This window comes from Cyclopterus lumpus, chromosome 5, assembly GCF_009769545.1.
Source record: "Cyclopterus lumpus isolate fCycLum1 chromosome 5, fCycLum1.pri, whole genome shotgun sequence".
Lineage (NCBI taxonomy): Eukaryota > Metazoa > Chordata > Actinopteri > Perciformes > Cyclopteridae > Cyclopterus > Cyclopterus lumpus.
The window spans coordinates 19,478,413-19,500,841 of record NC_046970.1 but is presented as its reverse complement, the minus strand read 5'-3'; the positions used below and the strand labels follow the sequence as shown (position 1 = coordinate 19,500,841).

At 42.7% G+C, this 22,429-nt stretch overlaps 1 protein-coding gene across 1 annotated transcript; it reads right to left on the bottom strand.

Annotated features, from left to right (window-relative positions):
• Positions 1 to 8,353: 8,353 nt before the first annotated feature.
• LOC117731349 (protein Wnt-2b-A-like) lies at positions 8,354 to 17,590 on the bottom strand. Its single transcript, XM_034533640.1, has 5 exons — positions 17,188 to 17,590; positions 14,061 to 14,285; positions 12,941 to 13,208; positions 11,649 to 11,913; positions 8,354 to 9,529 (listed from the first exon to the last, which is right to left on the bottom strand). Exons 1-5 carry the CDS (start codon positions 17,367 to 17,369, stop codon positions 9,300 to 9,302), a joined length of 1,170 nt encoding a protein of 389 aa, XP_034389531.1. The 5' UTR covers positions 17,370 to 17,590; the 3' UTR covers positions 8,354 to 9,299.
• Between the last annotated feature and the right edge of the window lie 4,839 nt (positions 17,591 to 22,429).

The window sequence follows — 22,429 nt, the reverse complement described above, 5'->3', positions numbered from 1 at the left end:
ATTTTATCTTAAGGCAGACATGTTTACTTTATTTTCTCAAGTTCTGTTACTTATAGTTATTACATTATCGTTACAACATTATTAGTACAACAATATAGAGCCCTCGTATGTACTTTAAGTGACATCATGCTTACAAATCTTCACTCTACGTGTCATAAAACGTGTGATAATAAAGTGCCTTTAAGTACATGAATAAAAAAAGGATTTAACTATTGTGTAATTTGGCATTTACTGCACCTACAATATTGATGTCAAGTTGAGTGGCAACTCTCTTCAATTTTGATGCATTCAATCTGATAAATAGATGCCTTCAAATGTAATGTGTAACAGAATTGTTGATTGTGCAGTGATTAGCATTAAATTAGACCCAGCAGTCGAGTAACAAAGAAAAACAACGAAAAGGGCAAGCTGGTGACGATTTAATGGCACGTGAAAATGTGCGTTTACGGTATGTTGCAAAGTTGGATTATGATTTTAATAACCCTTCCTCGCTCTGAACTACAAAGATTCTGTTTTTTGCGCCTCACTCTGGTTTGTAATCTGTCTGTTTAAATTTGTGACACTTGAGATGTGACATTTTATAGTGTTCAACCGAAATGTAAGATGCTGAAGACGGGAGAATGTTTGAAAAAATTGTAACTTCCCTTGGATGAGTTTGAAAGCAAAACTCACAAATAAAATTTGCTTTCAGTGAAATTTCTTTCTGTGTTTTAATTTGGTTGTTGAGGTCGTTTTGTGTACCGTTTTAAAAATGCGGAAATTATATTTTCAATTTCAGACATGAACCTATTGAAGCTCACTTTTCTTGACGGCGGGTGCCATTTCAATTGATGTTTTTATATGACTAGTGTATTGATAGGGAGTCGGTATCTGGTTCAAGGACAAACTCCTCGCTCTGCCACCCTGCTGCTCCTAGACTATATAAAGCCAAGAGCCATCATTATGATTACACCACTTCACCACCATCAGCAGATGCTTTTATGTGGCAAGTTCTCAGCGAACCACTGGTGCCATAATCATACTCCATACACTCGTGCTCAAGTGGCGAACAGCAGTAATGAAAATCGCTGTAGAGGATTGTTGACGGGTGCTCAAGTGTCTGCTCTCGGTGCCAGAGCGCGGTCCCATGCTGCATGTCGAAACATGAGTTGTTCACTGACCTCCGGAGTGCATCAAAGTCAGGGTGACGGCAAAAAAAGAAAGAAAGCGTAAAACACACAGGGGGTAACGTTTCGACAACGACTATGTAATGAAGACAGATGTGTAGACGTTTCATATGATCTTCTCATGTCCTGTATGATATAAAAGATGTTTGAGACATTTACAACATGAATGGCCAGAGTCAGTAGGGTTAATAAGATACAAATAAAATACTGAAATGATGATTTGGAGCATATTACTTGTGTGGAAACACACGGACACTTAACATCTCCAGTGAAAAGGTGCAGTCCTGACAGTTGACCCATAAAAGGAGAGTTTGTGTGCGCTGCTGCCATCCCACTAAGCTCTTTGCCCGGTGTGTCCCTGAAGATGACATGAAGTTTGAGTTGGACTTGAAATCTCCTAAAAGATCTGCCTCAAGTAAGTAAAACCCAAGTGAAATGTGGTTTCATCGGCTTATGAGTTATGACAACATGAGGTATTTCATTATCCAGTTTTCTGATGACCACTCAGTGAGTTGATGATCAGCCAACATTAGACTACAATGAGTCACTGAGACTGCTTCCCTCTTCTCTGTCTCCCAAACTGCATCATATCTGACGCACGACAACTTAAAAATAAACTCTACATCTCCAACACTCCAGTGTCGGTGTGTGTAGAGAAAAGTGTCTTAAAAAACGAAATGGAGTGAACTCAAGGTAGTTCATATAGGCCACGTAATAATAATAAGTATTACTTATATTAGTGTTGTGTATTTGATTCCATAATATTGTAATGGTCTGATTTGATTTACCTCACTGCAGTCCCGAAATATTAAAAACATTGTTTTATTCAGTGTGTAAAGCTTTGTGCAGCAAGCACACTGACTATTCTCTTCTTATTCTCCATCTTTCATAGAAAGGTTTGGCCCATATCTCGTCCCGCAGCGTTGCCGGCACATGCGTCAAAATACATCAAACGTGCTGTCTGATCTGGAATCGTGTGCTATTTCGTTTCTAAGAGATTCGCTCGGACGTTTCCCCAAAAAACTTGAAAAACGCAGAGAAATTGTCCCATTCACTTGAATGGGGTTTCGGTGGGAAGAGAGAAAAAAAACACTCATTCTTCTCCCCCATAGTGATTTGCCATACTTGATTTCAAGTTTGAAACGTTAACAAAACTCTGGACTTTATTTTGCCAAATGGGGATTGTTGTAGCTCTCAATCATTTTCATGCAATCGTTGTTTCAGGAACATCTTGGGGCTGTTTTCAGGGTTTATAACGGGTGTGTATTGCACAGAATGTTCAGAGCCACAGTGGAGAGAGGAGCTTCAGAATCTTGTGAAAGAAATATTCCTATTTTGCCACCATTTCTATAATTTTCACTTTTAAATTGAAGGTGCAGAACAGACTTTAAAACATGCGTCTGAAGTGACTTGAATATGTAAATATAGAACATTAACAGTGATGAGGGGACATGCACCAGATCGTTTGACTGTAAATGTCCGAGGGCATGAGTGATTTTCACAGGGATGAAAATGTCTGCGTTTCGTACAGGTCCGACAGACGAGTGACCGGCGTTGGGCGTGGAACCAGTCAGATGGTCTCGAGGAACATCAGTCTCTGAGAGGGCGGTTACTTCCGGTTACAGTCTCTCACTTCCTGTCACACAAGTTGGGAGTGGCCACGGCGTCCATGGGTAAGGGTACATCCCGATTCTTTGATTGGTGGACGCTGCAGATGAACTGATCTGATACATTTAAGTTAAAAGTTTTAATTGGTAATGCTGTTCAGACCGACAATTAAAGAATTAATTGTAGGTCTGAACAACAAAAAGACCACAAACAACTTTGCTTCATTCATTCAAAGGATTTTTCTTTTTCTTTTTTTTGGTACAAACATGATTTTATTTTTGTTATTTTTTCATCCAGCGACATCAATAGGTGAAAACAAAATTGTGGTCAGCGTTTTGACTTGGGGCCAAATAGCTGCAAAATGTAAGGACATTCCCACCAGCCACAGATGTTACTTGTGTTCAAAGATTCGGGGTCGACGGTTCAATCCCCGACGCCTCCTGTACGCATGTCGAAGTGAGCGAGAAGCTGAACCCCAAGTTGAATGTTTCACAGCAGCCCGCTGCTCCTAAATAAAACAAACAATTGCAGCAAATGTCACATATGAACACCTTTTTAGGTGTTTTTATATTTAGACTCAGCATCTTTCTGATGGTCATGTTTTATGGGGTATCTTCTGGTTTTGTTTGTTTTGTAGTGTGTTACTTGTCTGTTGTGCTCTGTGGACTGGGTCTATTGTTGTCTGTATAAATGTTTGGTGGAAAATGAGTTTCCCCACTTGGAATTAATAAAGTTTTCCAATCTAATATGTATGAATACATATGTGACGATAAATCTCAAATTGAAGTGAAGCGCAGCAAAAATCTCATTGTGATAGTGTGACACAACCTTCATGACAGTTTGGTAAAAGACTGCAGATGTGCTTGAAAACTCTTTCCTCTAACTCTAAATCTTTACATCTTGACAGCAACTTTTGAGAACATAATGCAAACGGTTAGGACACAAATGCACCGTGGGAGTTTGTGGGAGCCCGCTCTCATTAATGTTGTCCTCTTTCCACAGTGGAAGTCTCTGTCCAACGACGAGCAGGCCAAGTATTACGAACAGGCCAATGGAGAGAAACGCCTCCACGCTCAGCGCCACCCTGACTGGACCCCCGGCAACAATTACGTATGTACAACTCATGTTAACGCCAGAATACTAGAGCTTATAAAGCAAAGTCACGGAAAGAGTCTTGTTTTTATCAGCACATGTCGGATGGAAAGTTTGTTTGTTTTTGTGTAGGGAGTAAAGAGAAAGAGAGACAGGAGCAGGGCCGTCAAACTGGATGCCAAACTGGCCGAAGGTAAGACAATTTCTCTGATGTTTTTGCCTCTCTGGTTCAAAATATACAGTATTAATACAATTGTATGAGATGATGGGGACTATAAAGAAGAAGCACTGGTATCTGTTTAAATTATGATTTTAACTAAACTGAAGCTGATCAATAAAATGATCAATGTTAAGTCATAAAAGAAGTTCCAAATGGTATTTTAGGTTAACGACAGGACCTGGTTCTGTAATAGACAATTATATTCTACAGTTAAAAAAAACTATCTTCATCACTAAGGGGTTTATGGATATTTTTTATATCACTGTGCACGGTTTAAATCCCTCTGCTCCACGAAAAAGCCGTAACGCTTCATCCACGTATTGTTTTCTGTCGCTTATGAGATTTAATTATTTATTATTCGATCTTTATTTAAAAGGGACCATGTACAGTTAAAACATAAATGTCACCACTGTACCAGATTGTAGCTGCAGCTAATTTGCACCTGTAGTCCCTTGACAGACCATAACAAACATAAAACAATAGCAAACAGTACAGGATAAGACACAATACAACAGTATATGTGGTAAGAAGAACACACAATGTACAGCACATTAAACGTAAGTAATACAAACTATTACAAGTAAGTAATAAAAAACATTAAAGGTAAGCATGAAATGAATTTAGGGATAATGCATTTTGGAACACAGCCCTGTGCCCTGCTCGAGAAAGACGCTGAAACCCCCAATATATTAATTTATTGTATGTCACCGGGGACATAAATGTAAAGGATCTGGGGTAAATGCTGCGGAAATATAATTCACATTGTGTTGCCTTTTTGTTTTCTTTATCAATGCTATATGAGATACTGTATGAGAGATGTATAGCTGGATTCTCCCGGTAACCAATAAGTATGATGTCACTTGGCAAGGACAGTAAATAAATTACACTAAAGCGGCTACAGTCAAGTCCAATTTCATGTCCACGTGAAGCCTTTTAATTTCTGCTGATAGGGTTCCTCTCTTCCAAGAAACACAGGGAAACTTCTGGAACAGATTTTCAACACTTTTCCCTAAATAGTCTAGCGAGCAACAATTTCACAATCTATACACACATCAACATATTTCCCATATTGCTGTACATCATAGATATGCATCGCATGATTAGATGGAGTCCAGTGTTTTGAACCCGTCGGACAAGTTCAAGGGGAATATTAAACATGTTTAGTGTGAGACTGACACACCACTGAATGGTTCTTGACTCATTACAGTGTGTAAGCATGGATTACAACATTCCTCTCCCCTGGCTTCCCTGAATGTGAGACATCCGTGTGGACCACACTGTTAGTCTTTCCCCCCCCCCCACCCCCCCCCGGCCAATTTTAGCTCTGAAATGTTGTCAAATTGAGATGCCCGTTTGATATCACTATGATGACAGAGAATGCCTGCGATGCCTCTCCTGTTATTTTTACAGAGTTCAACTGGATCACACATTGTGGGGGACAAAGCTCTGCGGATACTATGACAGATTTAAACACCAGCAAAGTAGTATTAATCCACTCTGTGCGTGCACAGCTTAGCTAATTGCTCGACGAAAACCAACTTCTCAAAGAAAGTCCCTCGATTTCCCTCAAAAGAACGTTCTTTTTAAACTTTGAAGACGGACTCTGGAATTACCTGACGGCGAGCGCACTGAATGTTAAAACACTGTTGGCTGCATGTCTTGGCCATTTGTCTGAAATCAGGGCTCAACACAAGAGACCAACTGAGCTGTAAGAAGGGAAGACCTCTAATAGGAGTGACAAGGGGGGATCAACAAGGTTTATTATGGAGCCAGTCAGGAATTTTGGGACCTGCATTTCAAAGGTATAAATACCTTCCAGACAGTTATACAATCTAGGACACTGTCGCTGTATGCTGAAGAAAAAGCTTGACTTAGATGTTAAAATGTGGCATCATCTGCTTAAGTACAAATGTTTGTTTGCGTTGGCTGAAATGTAAAGTTATATAACGTCAAAAAAAGTATTCCGATTTTTTTAATGCGATGTTGGAGTTGCGAAAAGCAAAGTGACCTCAGGTACAGGAAGTATGACATTCAGCCTCGACCTCTCCATAAGTCCATAGTACAGATCAGTGCGGGCCCGCTGGTTTCCAATGTGAATGCAGGAATGAAATGTTAGATTTCATAACCGACTTAAGTTGCTTTAATCACGTTCAGAGAATGGAAATAGGAACTTTTGAGTGCAGCCACAGGCCGTATGTGTGAACCGCGCTCACCTTTTCTAATCTTTAAGAAAAACACGGCCGACATGCTCTTCATTTACATTCAAAACAGGCTCCTTTTGTTAGCAATTAACTTTTGACTTGTGAACGTTTAACACGCCGTGTCATTTGGCTTCGATCAAAGCACTTTGCTTTGGCATCTCCCCCCCACCCCCTTCACTACGTGGACTTCAAAAAATCAGTTGACCCTCAGCATCCACAGCTTGTTGTCAGAGTAATTTTAGATCTATAATGCCCTCTGAGGGTTGTGTCTCCGATGGCCGGGCTCGATGTCTGGCAGCATTACCAGATGTTGAAAAAGTCAAATTCAGGCCTCCACAGCTATACTTCGCTGCTCCTTCTGCAACGCGTTGGCCCAGTTTCATGAAATAATTCACTCCTCACAAACCAGTCGCAGCCAGTATATATGCGCACAAAGGACTGAAAGCACACTTGCAAAATATTGCATTGTAAAAAGTATTCTGTCACAATACCAGAAACATGCTGCTGAGGAGAAAAGCTGCACAACCTTGAGATGCAACTCTTAGAATGCAACTCGGCACTAAGAAGCAGACATTGGAGACAGAGTGTATAATAATAACAACTGTTTTTTTAAAAGGGTTTTTTCATAAAAATATATAAACTCTTTTAAACAGAAACTTGTGTTTTTAATATTTTCCCATATAATTAGGTTCTTCAGCGTTACAGTACATATCTTGCTGTTCATTTTTTATTTTTTTTTGTTAAGATCTGCGACAATTTAGCAGCATATAAATGTACATTCTCAAGCCTTTTAGTTTGAGGGAAGTAGCATTAAACGTTATCAGCAGCGACACATTTGCTTGAGCATGGAGCAGTGATCCAAGGGGTCTGACGCCATCTTCAAAAAAATAATGAAATGTGCCTCAACAGCCGTGATCTGTAGCTTTAAAAGCTATAGAACAGCATCGATGCAATATGTAGTAAATGCTCTTCTTTTCTTTTTTTTCTTTTTTACATAAACAACATCAAAAAGCCGCATCTGAGAGAATAGAAAGTACCGTGAGATTTAAAAAACGTGTCCGTAGCATTCTGGAGTTTTACTGCCATCAAAATAGAGGCATGAGTGGTGGATGAAAAAAACAAGAAACAATAATCATGGCCGAGAGCAACTGGAAGTAGGTGAATTATGGTAAACAACAAAGGCTGCAGGGATGGATAACCAGCTGTTCAGATCAACAACAGCTGCTTTGGTCGGGGCTGTTGTTGAAGGTACTGATTAGGTTGTAACGGTATGCGATGTTTACGGTTTCTTAGAAAATATCACGGTATCAAGGTCCGGCGATACACGGTACTATATTATTATTATTAATAGTGGTCGTAGTTACAATGGCCCTTTTGAGGAATGAGAATTGAATTTCAATAAACTAAATTAAAAACCTGATTTAGAGAAATAGTATGAAACTATAATGTGTTATATGACTGGAGTTTAATGTTGGCAGCACTATAGGATGTTAAATGAAAAAGAAACCACATCCGCTGAAAGCTTTTAAAATAATGTCCTATAATTGTTAACACTTACTGTGTATATATAATACAATATTTAATACTGTAGGTGTGCAGTCTGCCTTCTCCCGTCTGAACCTTTAACTCCAAAAAAAAAAAAATGCTCACCTATGTCGGGTTTTTCAATACCACACATGAGCAAATAAGATATGACAATTTTAATACCGTGGTATACCCTGATACAGGTATACCGCTACAACCCTAGTACTGATGATATAAGGAGTATCCGTTTTTATATAATAAATCTGTGAGTTTTAGGATCAGACAGCAAATCACTGCACAGCAATTCGGGATGATATTGCACTGTGTTTTGACAACTTTGGATTCCCTCACCTCAAAGATATCGTCCTACATGACGATCATCAGCTGAAGGAGTTCAATAATCTACATAGAATGTGCACCTGCATGTATTTGATTGGCCTACACAACGTGTTTACCAGACAATGTTACATTTGTTTGACGCAGTAGTCTAATTGAAATGTACGAGGGGGGCTGTGTATTTTTTTTTGGGGGGGGGGGGGGGGGTTACACAGTTCTAAGGACAGTTACCTGAAGCTGTCTGAATAGCGGCGAAACAAAAAAGTTAAAACAAAGACAAAGAGCCAGAGGTAGAAATGATAATGTTCTCCATAAGGAAACACAGCCAGAATGTGTTCGACCAATCGCAGACCAAATATGTGAGATACTGTATGGAAAGTGTAACTCCAAAGTCCATTGTGCCGCTTCATCGTTCCTGCTTCGTCTGTCGTTTTCTCTCCCGGGAACCTGCTCAAATTCAGCTTCAAATGCAGCGAGTATGCGGCCACTTTAACTCAACGTCCTTTCTTGCTCCTTCTGTTTGCGCTTGCTTCCGGTTCACAGTGTCATCATCTGATCTTAATCGAGTAAGAAGCTCCCTCCGACTTTTTGCTGGTTTGTTAGAGTTGCACTCATTAGCAGCGATTGTCTTTTTTTTCTTCGTATTTTAAATGATTTTGTTGCAGTAACGTCCAATGATATCATTTCAAATGACACAGTGTTTGTACAATATCTCCAAAAGATATCTCCATCTTTCTTTCTTTCTCTCTTCGGGCTAAATATGACTGTAAATATGATCGTCAGTATGAGCAGGATGTCATGTGGTCACACCGTCTGAACGTTCTATCACCTCATATCTCTGCTTCAAACGACGGTGCGTTTACAACAGAACAATACAATATATTCAGACGTTTTGTATCAAAGATTTAACGTTTGTCTTAAAAAAGCTCAACAAATTCTTCAAAGCAGCACACAATCAGTAACCGGGCCTAATTTCCAGTTTAGCATCAAAGTCTGTGAAGTCTCTGCTTCATGAAGTGTCAAAGGATCAAAAGCCACAGAGGTATGACAGTAAAGAGATCCCAATTATATATCCCATAATAAAATGCAGTCATTCGCGAGCAGGTTATGGAGTCCGTCCGTCGGGGACTTGTGATTGGTCGGGTCTCCTCGTTAGGTTATGTCCAGCCAATCGGGACGCTTGTGGGGCTTGCAGGTGTGAACGTCCACCAAGTCCTCGCAGTGGTTGCACTCCACGGCGCAGCACCACTTGAACTTGCACTCGCACTTGGTGACACGTTTGACACGCGTGGTGTCGTAGCCCCGCCCACAGCACATGACCTCACAGCCGTCAGTGCCTCTGGAGGACTTGTTGCACACTCTGCCTGCTGTGCCCAGGGAGCCTGGAAAGAAAAATATGAAATATTTGCGGTTGGAGAGTAAATCATAGTGTTCGTATCGCATAGTGAAACATCTTGTTTGGATTCGCAGGCTTTTCCCAGTTTCATGTTTTCATATTAATAAAAGTAGGAACCATAGAAGTGAAACCATGATTGCAGCCTCACCCTAACACTATTTTAACAAACAATTAAGTACAAGAAAAAGTATATTTTTTATGTTACAGGAATTAAATTCTGGAAGAGCTGTAGTTGCATACACATTTGATATAACGCAATAGCAAACATTTGATCTTGCTATTTACAAAATAATAAGCTGGAAGATATTATACCGCTGTGTGGAGCTGAGGAGGACTGGGGGGTAGGGGGGGGGGGGGGGGGGGGGGGGGGGGGTAGGGGTGATTTTGCATTACACATCCATATTTGATCAAGTGGTGATACAGAAATAGAGATAAGTGCCACTTTAAAGGAATTGGAACTTAGACGTGTGAACGACATGCACCTTTTCTATTGTACACACAATAACTATAGTCACCGTTCTTCTTCAGTGGTTGTTGGTCCTAGTCACATTTCAGCTCAACCCTAATTCCTTTTTGGAGAACCTCCAGTGATGACATACTGTCGATGTCCAGAACTGCTCATCTTGGCAGCTGACCACCTCTGAACACCATATTTTGATGCTGAAAACGTTTTTTCCAAAGCAGAATGTGACTTTTCCACACGCCTCGGCAGGGTGTTGGCTTCCAGAGGCGCTGACAGAACAGTCTCGGAGACAAACACCAAAGTGTCCACGTACTCGGGTGTAAAATCTAAGCCTGAGATCAGATGCCATGTCTAATAACAGAGCATCCCTGAAGTAAAGAAAGACGGATAAGAGGAGATATTCCCCTCAGGCTCTAGGGAGTGGAGCCTAATACTAACCAAAAAATAAGCCTGCATGTATCCTTAGGCTATGAATTCCTCTACAATGGAGATTAGTGGCGAGGAGGGTCATAAGCTTTCTTTTTAAGATCACCTTTTAACAAGGAAAGACAGCCTTTCCTTTGAGCGAACACACCTTCATTACCCTGTGTTGTCAGAGGAGTGGGAGAATCTGGTGGTACCATCATGCCCCCTCCACTGATGCCCTGCGCTATCTCACCTCACCCATTAACAGTGAGCGAGTGAACTCCTTCACGCTCTATTGAAGGGGGCTGGATTGGAGGAGAGAGGCAGAGCTTAACAAGGTAAAGCAAACACCAGGAATTAAAGGGGATGTTAAAGGTCAAATCATTGAACGTTAAGCTGTGAAGGAATGCAAGCCTCCAGTGGACGAGTCTCTGATTCTCATAGCAGGACCAGCCACCTGTTGGACCTGTCTCTTAACAATATACGCAATAGTCTTTTTAATTGAAAATTGGAAACAATTTGTCGAATAATATTGGACTCAAAAATGCGTCACTGAATCTCAGAATATGGATTGAAGGTGTTTTGCTCACCTGAATGAAATATAGATTTCTTTATTCTGAATTGTTACACATACTGGGGGTATCTCAATCCAGTCTTTATGATCAGTTATATATAGGCCCCGATAAGGTCCTTCTCTACCACATACAATAGTATCTAAATTAAAGCTGTTCATAGCCAGGTCGGTACGGGATGTTATGTCGGCATAACTTTTTCAGATCAACTTGTGTTGATCAAAAATGGAATTTTTTTTTAAAAAAACGAACATTTTGAAATGGTGAAATAGAGAGCCGTGACACGTTTATTTCTTAACTTTAAAGCTTCTCAGTACATATCTTGGTCACATTTCTTACAAAACAAATTCCATGGTGCGTAATCCAACAATGTTTGTTGATGTTATGTTTTTATGTAAATACCAATTTATTGGCTTTCTGAGAACACAACCTCTCAAAACTTTAAGCATGGCGAAATACCAAAAGGGATTGTCGGGTAAACGTTGTGTAATTTGAGTTAACTGACTCATTTTAACAATGAGTAAGAGCACTGAGCTCAGGGTAGCGTAATGTTTTGTGAATATACAGCCACCATTGTCTTACAGTCTTAATTTCCCTCGTTTTGTGTATGTCCATCTTAAGTATTCAAAGAAAATAATATTTTTTTAAAAACCTTATTCACTCACCCGCTGAGCGCTCCGTGAGACAGTAATCCGGTGAGTTCTCGACGTACACCAACTCATTCTTGGTGCTTCCCTTGAAGTCCTTGTCGGCCACCATGAAGCCCGTCCCGTCCTGGTTCATGGTCACCTCGATGGCCGTGTTGTACTTCTTGCGCAGGTAGTCGCCAGTTCGCCGGAAGTCGGACATCGCCAGCCAGCAGGTCCTCAGAGAACAGGAGCCGCTGACCCCGTGACACTTGCACTCCAGCTTCATAAAGCGCTTCACTGCCTAGAGCAGAGGTCAAAGGTGACAGGGTGTTAAGCCTATGATGTAGCCCATGGCATGATGTAGGTGTGATCAGCGCTTCGTCACTCTGACTGGAGTTTACTTTGAGTTATCTTCCTTTTGAAACAATCTGGCTTGTTTGTGTTGAACCTGAAACTAAATCTACCGCTGACAGCCAATTCATAATGTATGCTTCTGGGAGATTTTATCTCACTTTGTTGCCTGTTGTGAGGTGTGTGTGCGTGTGCGTGTGCGTCTGCGTGTGCGTGCGTGCGCGTGCGCGCATGCGTGTGTGTGTGTGTGTATTAAAGTTATATTTGCAAGATAGTTTACAATGGTCTTAAACAAATCAGAGTATTAAAGGGATATTATAGAGTCTCTTTAAAATAAGGATGTGACTTGTGGTAAAATATACTACTGTCTCTTATAGTCTTTAGTAGGACACTTACATAAATAAGTTGCTCAACTGCAACGCAGACTGGAGCTGAAGCTCACTAGGGGTTAACTTGGGCTGGGGCTGTCCGGGGCTCAGCGTTGCCGTGTCATTTTGCCAAGGTTGAAGCCCCAAATGTTTTGAGCATAGCTCCGATTTTATAAATGCTGTGAAGCTCAACAAAAACCTAATATGTGCAATAACAAAAAACTGTAACATAACTGTGTGTGTATGGGGGGGATCTAACAGTCGATGCTGAGTGACTCAAGGAGCGAAGGGTAGAGGAGAAATAGCAGTTAACCTTCATCATGGTTGTGCTGTTTGATTTGATTTGACCAACCATTCGTTGCATAACATTAGCCTACTTTGAGTTTGAATTTTACAATCGGTGAAAAAGAGACAGACATTTATATACTGCGGGGTAGTATACTCCCTGATAATATGTCATAATTTATGTTTAAGACGTGTACTCTGAACGTTTTAAGGAGCCACAGGGCATGAAAAAGCATAAAAACAGAGCTTACTTATCTATATAAGGTACCCTAACCTAAACCACCCTCCCACATAACAAAACCCAATGTAAGCCCTGCTGCTCACCATCCGCCCGCACCGGTTGTTGTGCAGGTTCATCAGGGCTCGAGCGTCTTTCACCATCCTCTCTCGAGCATCGACGAACGCCTTGGCAAATTTGGTGCCGTAGTTGATGTTGTCGCTGCATCCGCCCCAGTCGAAGTTGCCCCTGTCGTCGCTCGCTCGCCCCCGCTTCTGGCCATCGCAGTTGCAGATCTTTAGCTCGCCCTGACTGCAGGCCCTGGTAATGGCGTAGACCACCCCCGCTGAAGAGATTGCGTACACGAAACGCCGCCTCACGGCTGCCTGAGGGGTGGGTGGGGGGGGGGGACACAGGAAAGAGAGGCGTCGTAATGAAATCCTTCAGAAAATAAGCTATTTCGTGATTTTTATTTGTTTGCATATTTTCTTACTGACACTTTTCATTTGACAGTGTCCTAAAGGTTAACGGAAACCACGCCGCAAACTGGTTTTGTGGCTTTCTTTGGTAAGACTCAAGCGCTTCTTTTAGCCGCCTCTCTCCACTATCTTCCTGACATTAGGAGCACAAAAAATCATTCCATTTATGGTGGATGGTCCAGACAGGGGGTAGAAGCATGTCAACTTTAATCACAATCCACCTCGCTCTGCTTTCACCTTTTATTTTGCACAGATGGCAGCTTTCTCAGTCACTGGGCTGTGTTTTCATTTCAGACAAGAGGAGATTTTGGGGGTTATTTGGTCTGGCTTTCCCACCCACCTCCTGTTCTCATTCCTGCTCACGCAATGAAGCAGAACACAGGCGATATGTCAGGGAGTAAAGCTTTGTCTGGCTGCCAGAGACATCTACCCAAATATTTACTCCTATTACTGTTTATACATCACCAGTGTAGATCTCTCGATCTGCTACTTGTTTTCGGAGAACATCCACTTTCCCAATCTTCCCCCATTCCAGAGAAGGTGGAGAACAAATCAACACTTTCTCTTTCTGTTTGTATTCTAGGACAAAGTTGATTTAATAAGACACCTATTAATTCTCTGCTTATCTGGTAACCGCGGAGGCATTTACGAGGATGATTAACTTGAGTGTCTCTGACATAAACAACCGCTGTCACGCACGCACAAGGAACCACACAGATAGAAATCCCTGTCACACATGTGCAGACACTCACTTCGCAGCATCACCCTGCCAAACACAGTGTGGTCCCGGTCCAGCGTGCTGCAGTTCCAGCGGTGGTGTCTGAACTGGTGCTGGCACTCCTTGATCCACTCCTTGGCTCCCTCGCCGATGGACTGCATCAGGTCCGGGTGCCGCTGGCACAGCTGCCGCTGCTTGTTCACCAGGCCGGGAATGTTGTCGCAGATCACCCGAGCACCCAGCGCCCCGATGTACCTGCAGACAACGGGTGTTGATGGGGATGAGTTAAAGGGGCCCTGCGTGGTTATGCACCCTGTGGGCCCGACAGCTTGGCCTGTGCAAAGTGACGCACTGTATTGCGGCTCCGGAGGAGTCAAGTCTGAGAAAAGTGACCCACAGTGATGTCATCAGGGTTATTTCTGCATTCACGCAAAGGCGGACGGCCCCCGTTGTTAACTTTTTGTTTGTGCCAATAAATAGCCTAATTTTGCTGCTTTGGATGTGCTATACGGTTGTCGTGGTTCATGACAAGTGAATACAGATGCAAACAAACGAGGTTCATCTCATTTTAAATAGCTGAATACATTATATTAGTTTGGGCTGCACGGTGGTGTAGTGGCTAGCACTGTCGCCTCACAGCAAGAGGGCCGTGGGTTCGATTCCCGGTCGGAGCGGTCCTTCTGTGTGGAGTTTGCATGTTCTCCCCGTGGCAGTGTGGGTTCTCTCCGGGCTCTCCGGCTTCCTCCCACAGTCCAAAGACATGCTGCAGGTTAATTGATCTCTAAATTGCCCATAGGTGTGAATGTGAGAGTGAATGGTTGGTTGTATGTCCCTACATGTGCCCTCGATGGACTGGCGGCCTGTCCAGGGTGTCCCCTGCCTTCGCCCTATGTCAGCTGGGATAGGCTCCAGCGCCCCCGCGACCCTAATGAGGATAAGCGGTATTGAAAATGGATGGATTATATTAGTGTTAATATTTTAATTTATTAAAGCGTCACTGTCAGAAATGGCGATTTTGCAGCCATTTTGCCACTGGTTTGTTGACCTTTTTGTAGTTCTTTTGACCAACTGGGAGATATTGAATCTGTCATGAATTCCCGAAAACTCCAACTTTGTTCCAACCAGTTCGACCCTGACCAAGAAAGAGATGTAGCCGCCCCACACACCGCCCAACCCTTCCTTAAAGTGTCTATTTCACTTTTTTACACTTTTTGTACAGTTTTCTTTTCTTTTCTTTTTTAGGAAACAAACGATATACTATGTGTTAGAGCAATGCAGAGATGATTGTCAGTGTATTTTGTCATTTCTGGACTGAGCCAAGCCGGCTGTTTCTGGCCTTTATGCTAAGCTACGTCAGCCGGCCGCTGTTTGTAGCTTTTATATCTATAGCGTGCAGAGAAGAGACGCACATATTCACATCAAGATTTCCTCAAAATGTCGAAGCTGTCCTTTTTAAATCGAGATTACCGATTGGACTCCTGCTAGCGTGCCTCCATTTCTTCACATCCATAGATTGGTCTTCTTGAGACTCCGATATTCAGGACGTAGAAGAGATTATTAAATTCCTCCCGTTCAGTGGAAAGCATCTCTTTCCCTTTGCTTCCTGCTCCATTCAGACATAATCCCGTACTTTGTAGCAACTCTTAAAAGGGCGGATCACATGCTGGTGGTATTGTGACACTGGGGGGCCTCTCTTATCAACAGAGGACAGTCATCTACAGTGCAAGTGACCGCTCAGGCCTTTCCCTCCCAGTCAGACAGATCAACCCCGCTCCTGCCCCCACCCCCCCAGCACCCCCTAAGCCTGAACGCTCCACTCTCCATCCGGATATCATTATAGGCCCTAATCGCAGCCACATTTGTGTCGCCTGGCCACCGAGACAGAAACGGACGTAGCAGGCATTTTCCACTCCCGTTATGGCTCTCCGGTCCCGTTCTAACCGCGACTATCTGCCTGAGCAGTAAAGCAGAGCAGAAGCACTGCTTGTGTTTATTGTGTGTTGTACATGCCGGCTGTGCCAAAAGACCCCTGACTGTCTCCAAGAGGACACACACGGAGAAAGCCAGAGGAAAGGGGGGTCCTGTGCAGCAAGACACATGGTGCACATCTAAATGATCGCAATGGTTAAAAATAGGCGCTAACAATACCAACCAGGATTAAATACATATGAATGATCTCGGCACAAAGCTTCCAAGACTCTGTGTCTCTATTAGTTTCTCTGGAATTTCTCAGTGATTTAATCACAGTTTCTTTTTTTTCATAATATATTTGCATAAGGGATTATTGCACGATGGAAAATAGGATAACGTATGCTTTTGGCTCTCCGGGGAAATTACCATTCACATCCTTATTTACAAAGGGTGCATTTTTTGTTATGGGGGTGCGGGGCTGCACACAAAGGAAGAAAATGTAGAATTAGAACTTATCTCTGGCTGGTTAAACATAAAGTGGCAGCACATCAAATATAATTTCTGTAAGTGTGGCCGACACATGAGACCAACTATTTCAGGTGGGTGGGATGAGGGGGTGCTTACCTCCGTGTTTTTTTCTTCCACCTCTGAGCATTTAAAACCTCAAGAGAATTATCATCAAGGGGCATTTATTCATGCACCAGTGCCAGCACCTGCCACTTGCTTCGGGCAAGATGGATGAATAGGGGAGACCGCCCCCCCCCCCCCCCCCCCCCCCCCCCCCCCCCCCCCCCCCCCCCCCCCCCCCCCCCCCCCCCCCCCCCAACACCATTAATCTTAATAAACACATGACACACATTACTGTGCCACACATTTCACTTTGCATTGATGTTTAAAAAAACCAAAACAATAAAACCAGAACAAAATTCCCATGCAGAGGTGACTTTTTATTGGATGTCAACGTTTAACTAAAATAAAAAAATCAATCTTCATTATCGAGATGAACGTTTTAGATCATGTATGAAAAGTACGATAGTGTTTCATCTTTATACCTGAGAGAGGAACACATTTGAGTAAATGAGCGTAAAATGTTGTAGATTAGTTTTTTGGGGGGGGGTTATGTTTTCACCAAAACTCCTTTCTATAAACTTTTCTATAACTTGGGCTTTTTAGTTTCATAAATATGTATCTAATGAAAAAATACACCGCAAAACGGATCTAGATGTCAGCAGACGCGCTCACTCACCACCACGATGAATCCACCCTCGGTGTGAAGAAGAGCAGCAGCAAAATAAAAACCAAGTACATTTTGGTGATGGGTTTGGAGTGACGCTGGGCTTTGGTCCCGTGTCTGCTCCCCATCGCCCTGCTGCTGACTGCCACGCTGCGAGATTTCATCAGACAAAACATATTTCCTTCCTTTTTCATGTGTTGGCCAAAGCTGCACGGTCAGGTGTGAGAGTCCGTGACGCTTGTCTGCTGTCCATCATCTGGGAACAAAAAGAGCTTTGAAAAAAAAAAAAAAGTTTTTTAAACTCCACCGGTCAACGTTCAATAACGCGCCATGCAGATTCTCGGTCTGTATCCATAACCATCAGCAGCGTCGGTGATTGTGAGCAGAATAAGTCCTCCGCGCTCAGATGTCTCTCTCTCTGTCTCTCTCTGTCTCTCTCTCTCTCTCTCTCTCTCTCTCTCTCTCTCTCTCTCACTCTCTCTCTCTCTCTCACACAGTCTTGTATCAGCAATACATTTTCAACTTCTCTCCTCAGTTGTTGCGCACTGAATGTAATGAAAGCTGGGGGGGGGGGGGGGGGGGGGGGGGGAGAAGACGCGTCAAGTGGAAGAACCGTTTCCGTGGATGGGACCGACGTTACGCGCACCTTTCCTCCCGGCGGCCGGGAATGAAGATGCGCACGGTAAACGCGTAGCTCTCCGCTCCAGTGCGTCAGCTGTCTGTGACCCCCCCCCCCCCCCCCCCCCCCCCCCCCCCCCCCCCCCCCCCCCCCCCCCCCCCCCCCCCCCCCCCCCCCCCCCCCCCCCCCCCCCCCCCCCCCCCCCTTCCTCCGCCCCCGCCCCCCCCTTGTCTGAAAATGACAAATAGCGGTATGTAGACCAACAGACAGCAGGGCAGGAGATGTATATATTTAGTGTGATGGAAAGTAATCCTGCCTGGGATATCTACAGAGCAGTGCGTCCAACTTGTTGCCATTTCGGGACAACCATTACAACTTAGTCTTGCACCAATGATATTCCTTCTTCTTCTTTTTTTGTGCAGTTTATTTTATTATAGAGTATAGTTCTAATAGGAATATTGAGTTCAGGAAGTCGTGCAACTAAACCAAAGAGCCTCCTCTGGCATCCATGTTGAATACATCATGTATTCACAGAGATTATTAATCGTATCGATACGAACGAAAACACACAAAAAAACATCTGTGTTTTCGAAGAATACAAATGAGGCAGGTCGGTCGTGATGTCTGTTTTTGTGTCATCGGTGCAGAGGGATAACCTTCAGCTATGAGGGGTCAAGCTTTCTTGATTTGACACATCATTAAACAGGAACTTAGTGTCTCTAGTCCTTCAGGGGGCATTTTAGACATTGTTTCATTAGCCCTCTGGTCCAGTAGTGATGTCTAAGATTTCTGTTAAAATCAGTTAAAATACATTTGCCTCAAAGCATTTTTACAATATGTACAAGATAAGATGCACATGAGACCCTGTGTTTGGAGAAGAAAACTGCCCAACAGATGAGAGATTGCTCCAACAGGTTGGAGAAGCATGCAATAGTTGTCGTATGCACCGAAAAGACAGGAATAACAATGGCAAAACTGCACTATGAAAAAATTAAAGACTGGCACCATGTGAAAAATGAAGAAATAAAGACATCAAGCAACTTCCAGGTGCCACTAAAACGTCTAGGAATGAACCCCACAACCTCCTCTCTGCCACAAAGATCTGGAAAGAGGACTTCACATACACACAAAGACTCAACGATACCAAAACTCAAAGAGATATAAAAGGTTTAGGAAGATTCATCCTAAATTGAAAAGTTAAATGGATCTGGTGCACGTTGAGAGCAAAATAAAGAGGCTAGATGAACAATTGTGTGCTTTAGTGAACAATTAAATAATAAACCTGCCATCTCCGACCTGCAGAGTTGAATCCCCTTGGCATACTGACAGCCACCCTTTTGTTGTGAAGTGTACATATACATTATGGAATTATCTGGTGGGCTGTAGACTGCAGGTAATTAATGGGAAACACAGGATTAGTCATGGAAAATGAGAACATGTGGAAGCTTTTCTTTTTGTATCGAACTGAAAAAATGATGTGACTGTTGTGCATGTTCATAACGCCATGTCAATGCTGCAATGATGACACTGCACGATACAATACATGGAAACATTTGGCACAAAGCACATGTTTGACACACAGATGTTATGTGAATTTCCCCATTGTCCTCATGTAGTTGTGTCACTAGTCACTGGTTTAAAGATACAACTCCAGTCGTAGCATCTCACATTTACATAGCGATTGACTTCTGACAAGACTCACTGTATATCTGGCATGTGAAGTATGGGGTCCCTTTTCTACTAAAATGAATAATACGTTCTAAAAGGTTGCCTTCATGCCATATGTCATATGCCTTCACCTCCTCCTCCTCCTCCCTCCACCTCCAAGCACTTGAACCTCTCATGTAATGCCACCGGAGTGCATGTTTGTAGTTCAGCTCATATCAACAGTCCCAAACCAGAAACAGCTTTGTCTCATCGGGCCAATGTGGAAACATATGACCCACCTCAAGGACACTTCTGGCCTGTATCCTTGCGACTTCAGTGGGTCACTCAGTGTGTGTGTGTGTGTGTGTGTGTGTGTGTGTGTGTGTGTGTGTGTGTGGGGGGGGTGGGGTGGGGGGGGGGGGGTGTTGTCCAGCAGGTAGAGAAAGACGCTGACGAGAAGCTGTGTGCATGCTGTATGTGTGTGTGTGAGGTCATTTTAATCAGTGTAAATCCAGGGGTGTTAGTTAGAGATGTACGTAAAGGTCAGTAACAATGTGGCTGCCTAAAAATACCACAGCGAATGGAATAGTGAATGTTTGTGAATGCAACCTGTCATCTGGACGGATTTCCAAATGATACTTTTTCTTGATAAGGAAATTATTATAATTTGTTTTTTTTCTCCAAAACAACAAATAAATGCGTATAACTTTGTGCACTTCACAGCACAGATGAGCGTCTCGTCGGCTTCAAGCCTGCATGCATGTGTCCTTTCTGGCTTGCTCCACTCTTCCATATTCTATATCGCACACACAGCCCAGCTGTTTGTCCTTCAGTTATGTCACATCTAGATTTGGAGCGACACTCGGATCCTCATTAAATGTGGCCCCGGTCTTTCTTTACCCCGGGACTAGCTATGGATTTTACAATGACAACTCCATAACAAATCGCTTTACAGGGAGCAGGTGATGGCGGCGATAACACTCGTCATCCGGCCCTCCCTCTCCTTCTGTCTCTCTGTGAGCCTGCAGCTCCAGCTGTGGTCTTAAAGAGGCTCAGTGTGGGGGACCGAGCGCTCCTATTCTAGACCCATCTCAGGGCCTGGGCTAATTTTGGACGGAGAAGAGGCGACGACAGGGAGAAAAGAAAAAGCGAGCGAGAGGATATAAGAGAGGGTATTGGGCCCACGGCACAGACGAGCGAGAGGATGACAGCGATGATGATGACGTCGTTGTGGGAGCCGTGGCAGTGACAGCAGTCGTCACGGATGCAGACGAGAACACGGATGGCTATACGGGCCGCATGTCCGTCTGAAATGAGACGGTTGTAGATGTGCAGGTTAACTCTTGACAGGTTACCCGTCCTTGACCTCCGCTGCGTCATCATCTCATTCACATGACACGGCACTGCAGCCGTGACGCCGTGTGTCGTTTTGGAACGTCTGCTTATGAGTCATAAAGTATACAGCACTTCCCAGATCTGCCCAGGAGGGACACGTGGCGGCTGTGGCAGTTCTTTTCAAGTTCAGGTTAATTTATTTATACTTGTATAGTGTCTTATCACAAGTACATCTCACAAAACCTTAGAGGGGAACCAACAAAAAAAAGATCTAATAGATTTACATCAGAGCAAATTGCAACAGCATGAAATCTCATGAAGATCTTACCCAGGAAAAACAACAGGATTCGGCAACTTTACTTGGGCACTTAAAAAGAAATATAATCCACTTTATTTTTATAAGCAGAAGAAAAGAAAACAATTGAATCATTAGCCCTCTTGTCATGTGGAATCCTCACACGAAAAAGACAAAGATCCATGTTTGGGTCTTGCTTGAATAAACGTTTGTTTAGAAGGTGTACATTTTTTTATCCAAGTCATGCAGCCTGTCTCAGAATTTGAGTGTCAATGCGTACAAATACATATCTGGTCAGCGCAGATATGTAATATACCCAAGTATATTATAGTTGTATACAGATATCCTATTTTACAAATATAACTGGGTATATTCTATATTTCCAAAACACAAATATTGACAATTTGTATAATGTATTAATATTATAATAATAATTTTTGTATTCTTTCTTTCGGGGGGGGGGGGGGCTCAAGTTGGGGCCAGGCCCCGTGAGCCTCTATTGCCCAGCCGCCACTGGTCCCACCTGCAGAGCGGAGTGAGCAGGACGTGGCCCCTCACAGCTCATCAACCTGAGCCTGTGTTTATGGAGGTTGAGAAACACGGGGCTCTGGTGGAGGACCGTGGTGTTCCTGTGCTGGATTCGGGATGCGGCCCTGCTCTGGTCCCGTAACTGGAATGTTAATTAGGTGAACGGAACAGAGATGAAGAGGTGACCATATATATATATATATATATATATATATATATATATATATATATATATATATATATATATATATATATATATATATATATACATATATATATACTTCAACATCTCCACTGAAATTGGTGTTACTCTCTAAAAAATGATAGTAATGGATTGTATGGCAATTCTACATTAATCACATTTTCAGACATTTGGATTCACAAATACAGCCGTTGATAAAAATCGATTAGAAAACCTTTTTATTGTATATATGAAAGAGATAATTGATGGTTCACAGCCTACTTTCCTGTACTGCTACTTATCAAATACTGACCTCTAGTGGACACATCTTGGATGTACAGTACTAAAATATATATGTAATCATATTTTGCTCGGCAGGTCAAAATGTTTATGGATATCAATAACATTTACTAATGCTTTGAATCAATACAAATAAAGCTATTTTCATGCATTCCTCTAAATTAGAGCTGCAACCTTTAGTCAATTTATCAATTAGTCAATCAAAAGAAAATGTATTTGCAACCATTCTGATAATTGATGTTATAGTAATTTTTCATTAAAATGTCAAAACGATTCCGTTTCACAAATGGGAAGACTTGAGGTCAATTTAGAAATTACCACATGGCATTTATTTAATTATGTTCCTGAA